At 36.6% G+C, this 11,250-nt stretch overlaps 1 protein-coding gene across 1 annotated transcript in view; it reads right to left on the bottom strand.

Moving 5' to 3' along the window:
* Positions 1–6,341: 6,341 nt before the first annotated feature.
* Positions 6,342–11,250, bottom strand: part of ptmaa (prothymosin alpha a) — a 159,775-nt gene continuing 154,866 nt past the window's right edge. Inside the window, exons 2-6 of the mRNA XM_067459704.1 lie at positions 10,077–10,196; positions 7,678–7,746; positions 7,493–7,583; positions 7,310–7,383; positions 6,342–7,205 (exon numbers count right to left, since the gene is read on the bottom strand). Of these exons, the coding sequence (XP_067315805.1) occupies positions 7,167–7,205; positions 7,310–7,383; positions 7,493–7,583; positions 7,678–7,746; positions 10,077–10,121 (318 nt within the window). The 5' untranslated portion in view covers positions 10,122–10,196 and the 3' untranslated portion in view covers positions 6,342–7,166. The remainder of the gene's footprint in view (positions 7,206–7,309; positions 7,384–7,492; positions 7,584–7,677; positions 7,747–10,076; positions 10,197–11,250) is intronic.

The raw sequence follows: 11,250 nt of genomic DNA, 5'->3' as shown, positions 1-11,250 counted from the left end.
GTCTAAGTGTTGTAGAACAGATAAATGACCAGTCAAAAGACAAGACAAGTCTAGTTATTTAATGCTTAAATATATTTGAGCACACATACACATTATAGCATGGATATCTTTTTATCAGCATCCCATTAAAATCCCCAAGGTTAAATCTATTCTCCACTGCATGAAATGGGTCGCCAATTTTTTGTCCTATTTAAACAAAATTGATTTAATAATTACTTTTTTAAATTACACTGAGTTTCCAGATGATGTTCAGCATGTACTCTCACACTAACACATTGATTGTATAGCAACAAATAACATCCACTAGATGGAGATAGTAGGCTTTATTTGTGAGAACCACAACAAATAAGCATAAACATGTTTCTTTGAGTGATGTTTTATAATTGTTCAAACTGCCTCCACCGGCTTGCCTTCAGTGCATCCTGGTGCCATGTGTTTCCCACATAAGTGACACCCACCCAAACGGCCATCCATGTGATGAAAACGTTCATCAGACCAGGCTATTCTTCCATTGCTCCGTGGTCTAGTTCTGATGCTCATGTGCCCACTGTTGGCACTTTTCGGCAGTGGACAGGGGTCAGCATGGGCACCCTTACTGGTCGACTACACAGCCCGATACGCAACAAACTGTGATGCACTGTGTATTCTGATACATTTCTATCAGAACCAGCATCAAGTTCTTGAGCAATTGAGCTACAGTAGCTCACCTTTTTTACAGTAGCTCGTCTGTTTGATCGCTCCCCTCGTGCATCAATGAGCCTTGGCCACCCATGACCCTATCGCCGGTTCACCACTGTTCCTTCCTCTTTTTCTTTTTTTTTTGCCATAAAATTATTTTATTTAAAATAAGAATGTGATGGAATTCAAAATTATTTATTAACTACTACCTCTACACTATTTGTGAAGCAAAATAACATCCTCCCTTCCCTTGTCCATCTGTATACGTGCTAAATAGGCCTAACAGTAATTTGTTAAAGCGCAATCTAAATCTCTGAATGTGTATCTTTAATTAAGGCTGGACTGTGATTTCTGAATTAAGTTCTCATGCATTATGATAGCTATAAATTGCTGCATAAAAAATACTTTATTTTGGTTCTCATCTGTGCAGTTGTAAAATTGGTTGCTAAAATATAATAACTGGTTATTTAAAACACCACAAGGTGGCGTGAGAGATTTCAGAGTAGTTCCCACCCACACCCTCAGATACTATGATTCATGCTCTTATCCAGATCACTAACTGGACTGAGAAATTCACACAGAGAGAAAGACACTCTCACAGTTTTTTCTTCCATGGATTCCTGAAACAGGGAGGTGTAAATGACTACCCAATACAAATTTGCGCCATGGCAAAATAATGAATTCCCAGGATGCCTAGGCTTGGCCTTGGGATAATGCACTGCATGAATGGAACCATAAGGATGCAACACTGATTTAGAGCAGCACTTGAATAGAGACAGATCTGTCTGACATGGATTCTACTGGTCTAGAAACGTCTGGATTTTCACATCACCAAGCAACAGAAGGACTTTGAATGTCTAATTGAGAAGATATGTGAGTGATGTCAGAATATTACATTTAAATTATCAAATATCCTGATGCAAAAAAGTTGTCATATCTGATAAATGTATATTAAGAGTAAAGTAGGATGTATATAATATATTATAAAGTTAATAAATGTAATTTTAATACTGACATTTTCAATGCCATTACTACAAAGAGCTTTGTGTATTTCTTGTTGACTAAATATGTCTTTATAAATATATTTAAAAAAAAAAAATTATTAAACTCACATAATTTATATATATATATATATATATATATATATATATATATATATATATATATATATATATATATATATATATATATATATATATATATATATATATATAAATTATGTGAGTTTAACCAAAACAAGACATACAATAGCAACTTGCCTTCTCTCAAATACATAATTTTGTCTCTCATTTTGTTACACATAAACATAATCACACTCCAGTGGCCATTTGTGAAGAGCATTTGTAAGGATGTGTACACCTGGAAAGTTTCATATGTAGAATGAATTAATTAAACAGTGCTTTTCTAACTGTACACCCAAAGCGCTTTACAGTATCAATGGGTCTCCTCACCCCCAGCAGTGTGCTCCACCTGGATGATGCGACAGCAGTCACAGTAACAGCACAAGTGTGCTCACCACACACCAGCTGTAGGTGAGGAGGAGTGATAGAGCCCAATTCAAAGGATGGGGATTATTAGGAGGCCATGATTGATAAGAGCCAGTGGAGGAAATTTGGCCAGGAAATGAAAAATACAACCCTTTTCTTCATGAGAAGTGGATTTTTAATGACCGTACCTCATCGTGTTGCATCTGAAGGACGAGGCTTGTTACAGTATAGTGTCCCCGTCACTACTGGGGTGTTAGGACCCACACAGACCACAGGGTGAGCACCCCCTGCTGGCCTCACTAACACTTCTTCCAGCAGCAACCTCGTTTTCCCAGGGGGTCTCCTAACCAGGTACTGACCAGGCTCAGCCCTGCTTAGCTTCAGTGCCATCCAGTTTTGGGCTAAAGGGTGATGGCAGCCATATTGATCACCTTTATGGCGAGTGTCTGGATCTCTGGCAAACACTGTATGTGGGCTCGCTCTAATATGTTAGTATACTGGAGTAGTTTTACTGAGGTTAGAAGTGTCACTACTGACAGCCATATTTACAGGAAGTGTGAGAGGAACAGTGATCTTTCTAACAAGATCAGAGACAATCCCTGGGTGGAACATCTAACGGTAAGTCAGTTTAAAGCCTGCTTGTTAGAACAAAGTTTTTGCTCTGACTGTCATTATAATTTTGTTATATAATCATACTAAACAATCTGTGATTGTTAATGATTAGTAATGATGATTATTTTATTTAATTACCAGTCAAATACTCTTTTGTTAGCCCTTGATATATACTTGTGGACACATTTCAGTGTGCAAATAGTAGAATTCATTTAGACTTTTTGAACTCTATTGATCTCTTTACCCCTACAATGACCTGCATGCAAAATGAATGTGCTCCGAATGTGTGCTCACACAAACCATGATTAACACATCCTCTTTTCATGGTTTCGATTTTGTCTGATAGTTACACCTTTATCCAGTAATACATAAAATAACACTGACATCTAATGCACTGGACTGCCACTGTATTAAGACATTACATAAGGCAAATGTACATGAAGAATCATTAGCCAGCTGAATCATTTAGACATGAAGCTTTGATGGTTCTCATGAGAACCCATGTAAGGCCTGTCCTTCTGTTGTTGTTTTTTTAATTATTATTATTAAAATGCAATTAGAATTCATCATTCTTAGTGACACCCTTATGCCCTAACCTCATTGAAGTTCATAAAAAAATGACAATGACTAAGCCTCTTGAACCAACATAAAATTTGTATTTAGCAAATTAGCCCTTACAGCCCCTGAAACACACTATACTAAAAAAAAAAATCTTTACGGTAGACCAGAAAATCCCAAAACCAGGGCCTGTGGGCCAAAGTTTGCCGTGATGACCTTTGATTTGGCATGCCATATCACAAAAGTGGGGAAACATACCATTGACCCATATATTAATTTCTAATTTATATATATATATATAGCTTTTTAAAATGTATTTTTAGTTTGTAGAGAGTACAAGTAAACATCCCTCAATCAAGTCACATTTTTGTCCCTTCATAAAGAGTTTTGACACCTATAGCTGTAGACAATTCAAGCATAAATGGAAAGAAAGAAAGAAAGAAAGAAAGAAAGAAAGAAAGAAAGAAAGAAAGAAAGAAAGAAAGAAAGAAAGAAAGAAAGAAAGAAAGAAACCCTTGAGCTTAGCTAATAATTAAAAATTGTATTTAAGTTGATGAATAAATAAGATCATTTGTTGAAACAGTTTCATCTGTTCTCTTCTTTTCAAAGAAGCAGTTTACTGTCAATAAGTGTTTTTTTGTTTGTTTTTTTACTAGTTTATCAGGCAAGTGTCATCTTGCATCCTGCTAAAATGTGGTCACGGTGTCTGTCTCATCGCATTGTATAGAGGGTCCACCTTCATGCAGGTTTATGCTTGTTGGAAATGAATCATGCATAGACCACAGCTGAATTGATTCACATCCAACTTCCTTATATCCTCATGATCTCCTAGAAGGATTCATTTTCAGTAATACTCCCTGATTCTAACTTCATTCTAAAAGTGTCCGAACTACTCACCTCAGAATGTATCATCTTCATGTGTGCTTGTCTCGTTCGTTGTTGAAATCATGATGGCCCTAAACTCCTGACACCTCATCTTGATAGTGTGTCCTTCGCTACTTCCTCACCCTACTTCCTGCTCATTGCACTTTGGGAAGCACCCATGTCAAATTTAGACAGGCAGAGTGTTTTATATTTAAAAAAAAATAACATGCATAAAATAGAACTGATGAAATGAACACACAATATGCAGTGTGAGACCAGAACAGGGCTTGAATGGCCAGTGAGTGAGTGTGAGTGTCTATAGCAGGTCACACAGTTTGTTAAGATTGACAGTTCTGCTACCTCTAACAGTTGTGAAATATCAACTCTTCGTTCTGAGAGTTCATAGAGAAAAAAACACCAAAACTGAAACACTTTCACTGTTTCCTGTTCTAGCACTATTAGCTTTTGGGTTTGTGCATATTTTCCTAAGTGTGACAGTCCTTCGGGCTTTTAAAAGCTACTCTCAGAGAAAAAGGTACAGTTCTGTCACTGGGGCGGTACCCTAAGGTACAAAAGTGAAAAGGTACATCTTTGTACCTTACTCAACCCTAAATGGTACATATTAGTACCTTTAATGTACACATCAGTACTTTAAGAGTGCAAATTAGTACTTTAAAGGAACATAGTAGTACCTTAAAGGTATTAGTACCTTTTCGGTTTTATACCGTAGGTACCAGTGACAGCAATGCACCTTTTTTTTCTGAGAGTGTAAATGCAAATTATGAGATACTAATTAGTCTTTAAAATGTTCATCTCTGAACTGAAATGTTTTAAACGTTATCGTTTACGGTGCAAGTCAGATCACCTCATGAAATGATGTTAAAAAGTAGCTAAAAATAACTTCCAATATTTAAATTTCAAAGTTCAATATCTCTTGAGCTTGCCATTTCCTTTCTAAGAGGACTTTGTGAGTTTGATGATCTGTACTAAAACTCTCTTGATAAATGCTACACTGAACACCTACAAACTTGCCTTTTTAATGGAATAACTAAACTTAAGATTTTAAGGTGGTAGTGGCATTTGACCTCTAGTACTTTCATGTTAACTTCACTTTCAAATTAAATCAGTTATCTTGAATCATTTCCAAATACACCTTTTATATACATGCAATAAACACACCATGTTGGATTTTCATGTTTATGAGGACATTTCATAGACACAATGTTTATACTGTACAAACTGAATATTCTATAATCTCACCCTAAACCTATAACCTTCTGAATTTTTATATTTAAAAAAAACAACAACAACACTTTATTTAAGGGTTTACTTATCACTATTAACTATGCTTATTAGCATGCATAGGATATTGGCTGTTTATTAGTTAACACCTTATTCTAAATATACCTTTAAATGCATTTAAAAGTTTTGTAAGTTTGAATTTTACCTGTTTAAGATCATTTTTGATTTATAAATTGTTCACGGATTTTAATTATTAATTATAAATAGTTCATTAGTCATGTTTAAAAAAATATATTTTATTGTTGTATTATGTCATTATTATTATTACTAATGTATTGTTTAAAAATGTACAATAAACTTTTTTTGTACAGTTAAGGCTTCAATTGTTTGTCTTATTTCCCATCAACAGTTGAAATAACAATTCTACAGGTTATATAGTAGCACTATAAAATAAATTAATATTTAATAACTGTAAAATACTATACAGTACTATTACAAATCAACTGTGTAATACTGTACATTTAAAATTGCTGTATTCAATTTTACAGCAAAATAAACACATTTTACTGTTAAATGAAATACAGCAACTATTGGATAATTGTTGCCAGTAAGTTACTATTAATTTGACAGTGATTTAAAAAAACAAAACAAAAAACAATTTAGTATACTTATTACTAATAAGCAGTAAATTAGAAATGTGTTACTCATACTTAAGTGTTCCCCTCAAAACAACAAGCATCACTAATAAATTGCTGTTTTGGGAACCAAAAATGTCCCCAACAAGGATTTTGGATATTGCCATTTTTTATGGGGAAATTTTGTCACCAGAACCACACACAGACACACTGAATATAAATGTGAGCAACATAGCACAAAGAAATGTGAATATAAATGAAAGAATTCACACAGTCAATTTTATTTAACATAATATAATTTATACCAGATCTTGGAGTCTTAAAGGCCTGAATAATTTACAATGATGTACATTTACTTTTGACAGGCTGATGAAAAACATGAACTGCATCTCAAGATAATGCTGGTTCAATTATTCTTGCCCATACAGCTCCAACATTAAAAACTGATGAAAGGAATAAAAGGAAAAAGAAAAAAAGAACTAACAAAATAAATTTCGGTTTATTGCCGCACAACAAATTTCACACATACATCAAACAGGCCACAAATAGATAGCAATTTAATGGACAAGAAAGAAAAGAAAATTCTTTTCTTTTGGCCTTGCCCTCTCATACAGTCCAACTACGTATGATACAACTGATGTACATACACAAAGTTACTGGAATGCTTTGAATTAAAGTTTTTTGTATGATTTTCTGTCATTTTTCGTTTCTTTTTTTTTCTTTTTTCTTTTTTACAAGTTGCCTTTGAGATAACATGACATGGTCAAACGACAAGTAAAATCTATTTCATAGAGAAGCATCAACTTCAAAGCACCGTTTGGTAACCAGAGATCACTGTCAAAAATGGCTGACCTCCTAACAATATGTACAAAAATATAAAATGTAAATAAAAATACAAACAAATTTTTCCTTTTAAAGTATTTTGTAAGAAGGTAGAGCTTTGAAGTCTTGGTTGTTTCTACAAAATCTGCAGTTAGGTGTGTGTACACGGATGCTGGACTCTATACTTGATGATGACCATGTTTTTTGCCTCCCCCAGTAGACAAGTTCAGGAAAGGAGGGATGAGAATATTTCCAGCAGAGTAGCTTCTTACACATCAGTCTTTTGCTTCTTAGTTTCAACATCATCCTGAAAAATGTGCCCAGACAAAGAGTTAATACATTGAAGTTATGAGGTCGTATTCATAAACTTTTCTTTGCTGAGGATTTCGATGACATGAAACGCAAACTTACCTCATCGTCATCATCTTCAGCTGCTCTTTTTCCTGCGCCACCCTCAGCCTCGTCATCATCATCATCATCATCACCTGTAATGTAGTTAATTCTTAGTAAAGCGACTTTGTTTACATGCTTTGGTTGCCAACAAAGAGCCTACATCATTCTCACCACTCTTATTCAATTAGCATAAGGCCTTACCTTCCCCATCATCTTCTTCATCCTCTTCTTCTGCCACATCATCATCTTCCTCATCTACTTCATTTTCGGGATCACCCTTCTCATCGTTTTCCTAAAAAAAACGTTATGAGTAAAACCTAAGGTCATTTGATATTACAAGCAGTACTGATGTTGTGGGCACTAAATAAAGAAAGCTGTAAACTTACAGCATTTCCATTAGCAGGGACATCCTTTCCATTTTCTGCCTCCTCAACCAGTTTTTTTTCTTTAAGGTCCTAAATGAAGAAAAAATAGTGTAATTGCTTCAGTTACTTATTCATGGAACGTGCTTTCATTTCACATTTGAAACCAGACACTTCCACACTCTTTATTAATTGGACGGCTGTCTCTTCAATCCCCGCCTGGTTTAAAGACCATATTGAGGTGTTGTAATTTGATACGTCCATGGCGTTACCGCCAATGCGCGCTGTAGTTCAGTTTATAATCCACCTCATTGCTCTTGATAAAGACACGCCCGCTAAAAAACTACAACCCCCAGATTACAATTAGTGAATATTTTAACTCAGCCAATAAGAACGCGAACTTGACCAAAGAGAGGCAGGACCGATAAGCCTCAGAGAGAGGGTGAGTGAAAGAGATAGAAGAGGGAGAGAAAGATGGGGGGAACAATAGCGTTGTGCATTTGAGCCTTTAACAATTCGTTTTTCGAGCACCATAATGTTGTTCCCTCGAGAATGACCATTATTATTAAGATAAGCCGTTTTATTTATCAAATTATTTAACACTATTTTCAAAACGCAGACTTTTCATCTCTCTGAATGCCATAGGATGTGCTTCCATGCAGCAGCTCACTCGTATTAATACATTTAGGTCATAATACTCAGCTTTTAAGCCGGTTAGAGTCTACATCACGCCTGCAACGCCTTCTCACGCCGTCACCATTTCATGCCGCTTTGTACCACCACTGAGCGTCAGGGAGCCATACATGAATAATGAACATATGCCTATCTACAGGATAATACTGACCCAAATATCGATCAAACAAACAAACAGCGTGGGCAGTAAGTAAGCGGAAATCATCTCCGTTTTTCATAGGCTTAAGAACTTTCAACTTTAGAAACGCAGGCTTACCAAGACTAGGACGAAAAAACTCAACAAAGGACAAACGGGTCAGAAATGTTGTGCCTACAGCTGGTAGTCGAGTCCAGCGATCCCTAGCTATATGACATCAGCCGAGATTGAGCACAACACTCTTGATTAATCCGGCGGAAAACGATCGTTTAGGTTTGATACACTGTAACGTTACGGGGCCGTTCGCACAGCACTCGTTCTCGCGCTCACAAGCAGCTAGACGGAGCGCAACGGAATGGGACTGACTGAGCGTAGGGGTCTCGAGATGCGTTTCTAAAAGTTGAACGGAGCCACTGCGCCTTAAAAACGCGGCGCCCATGCACGAAACGGTAGAAAAAGCAACGAAAAACAAACCCCAAGACGTCGGTCTAGTGTATGTTTACATTTATAAACAATGAAAAAGCAGAGCAGAAGCCTGTACCGATGTCCCTTAACTTCGGTTTTCGCGCTCACCTCCCGAGCAGACCGCGCGCTACAAGAGCAGCTCATTCAGTCAGTCAGACTGCAGCATCCGCAGCGGGGCTTCGCGGGATAAGTTTACACACAAACTCACGTAGATCATAGAAGCAATCCCATATTTCGATAGCCGCCGATACAATCTAAACCGTTTCTCTTTGCACTGAAAGAAATAACTATCTTTCATGAAATATTATCAACCATCCCGACACTTCCTCTGTACAAAGTAGAATGCAGTTAAACTATAGCCACATAAAGCTCATATCTTAAGTAATTTGACTACAAAAAAGTGAATTATAAACAGTACTTGACAGAACTTAAAAAGCAACGCGACCTAACGCTCGGCAAAGTCCCATTAAATAGCCCGTAAATCTGAGGCAGATTGGCCCTAGTGTTAATTCAAGATCATTATGTTTTCGTTACACTTGCAACATTGGTCAAACATAACGGAGAAACATTAAAACATCATGGCAAACGTGCTTCAGTCACAGTGGCATCATGAATCGTGAGAGCTGCAGACAGTAACTTGTGTGACAGATCAGGCTGCGGGCTGACGAATCACCGCGTCTCGCGGACTGTACGAGGCACCTTCAGTAACTATACGTCTATACGAGGTAATAAAGAAACTTGTGCAACAAACCATATAAGCAGAGTATATATAGTTCTTAGGATTATCCGCGTCCACATCTCTCACTATCTTTTTCAAAGAGGAACCGAAAAACCGCTTGCATAAACAAAGAACCCGCGCAGAATCTGAACAAAAAGCCTTTTAGTTGCAAATGTCTCCGTTAAGAAGCCCAACTTCAGAGCACCTAACGATTTACATTCCACGAAGTCCTCAAAGTGTCAGCGAGTGGTCAAAACACTGACAAAAGGTACAAATAGTGATCCAGTAATGCTGTGTAACGTTACTTATTCCAATGCCAAAATTCATATTTCATAAATGCTCGTTTATTCAAATGAATAAAAACGCAGCATCTCTACAAATCAGGGTAACGTATAACTTAAGTTGCATTACCTTAGCGGAGACTTCCGAGCTGGTATCGACTTTTGTGTCAGCCATTTTTCCTAAATGTTAAGAATATTATGGGGTCTCGGAACAAAATAATATAAAGAGAAATACGAGATGTATATAATTAAAAAAAAAGACTATTAAGCGTCTGTAGCGAGCTCACGCGGCGGCAGAGCCGTTAATATAGAAGACTGGGCGGAGCATGGAGGCGGGCGCTTTTCATGGATTGGCCAGTGAGGAAAAAACGTAGCTCTTCTGATTGGTCAAAATGGAACAATAGACAGTATTTCTACAAAGTCAGACTCCGCCTCCAAACCAACCTCTCTGACTCATTTATGTGTGGAATAACTGTCGATCCATACTATCCTGGTAAATCTCCCCTTGATGGATGGCCTAGATGGCCTCCGCTCAGCACTATCATATATATATATATATATATATATATATATATATATATATATATATATATATATATATATATATATATATATATATATATATATATAGTATTTAAGGCATTAACACTGCTCTAAAATCTGTAATGGTCCACATTACAGAGACTAAATCTGCAGTTTGCACTTTTATAATAATTTTTCCCCCCCTCCTTCTTGTGCAATTCACATGTTATTAAATAACCTTTGACCACGTAGTTACTTGTGTCATCACCGCACCATATACAATCTTTTGTCCATTTCTCTGAAAGGTGTCTAATGAACTATCCAGCAGTGATACACGTATTTAATTGATATACAAGCATTGAAGTAAGGAGTAGCCTACTGCTTACCCAGAAGTGACCTTATTTATTTTAGGTGGCGCATAAACTTTTGCTCTATCTGAAAGAAAGGTCACGCTCAAAGAATATAATATTGCGGCAGTTAGTGGACGCCCTCACTGGTGAAACCTGCTCAACATTTGAGTGACAGTTCTCAAACCCCGCCTCTTTACCGATATTTACACTGGGTATGTAAAATAACATCCTGTGTGATCTATGAGATCAGTTATTTAGACGTAATATAGGAAGGACGATCTCCAAAAATATACTGCCAGGTCTGATGATCAGAGTAAGACAACAATCACAGTCGCGATTTATTTTTTTAAGATGCTTTACCGAGATCTTGTTCTTATTAGAAAACACTGATTGTTTGGCGGGCTAGTGAAGGATAACGGATATGCTCATCAG

The sequence above is a fragment of the Pseudorasbora parva genome, chromosome 12, assembly GCF_024679245.1.
Source record: "Pseudorasbora parva isolate DD20220531a chromosome 12, ASM2467924v1, whole genome shotgun sequence".
NCBI lineage: Eukaryota > Metazoa > Chordata > Actinopteri > Cypriniformes > Gobionidae > Pseudorasbora > Pseudorasbora parva.
The sequence above is the reverse complement of the archived record's forward strand: the minus strand, read 5'-3'. Positions and strand labels throughout refer to the sequence as shown.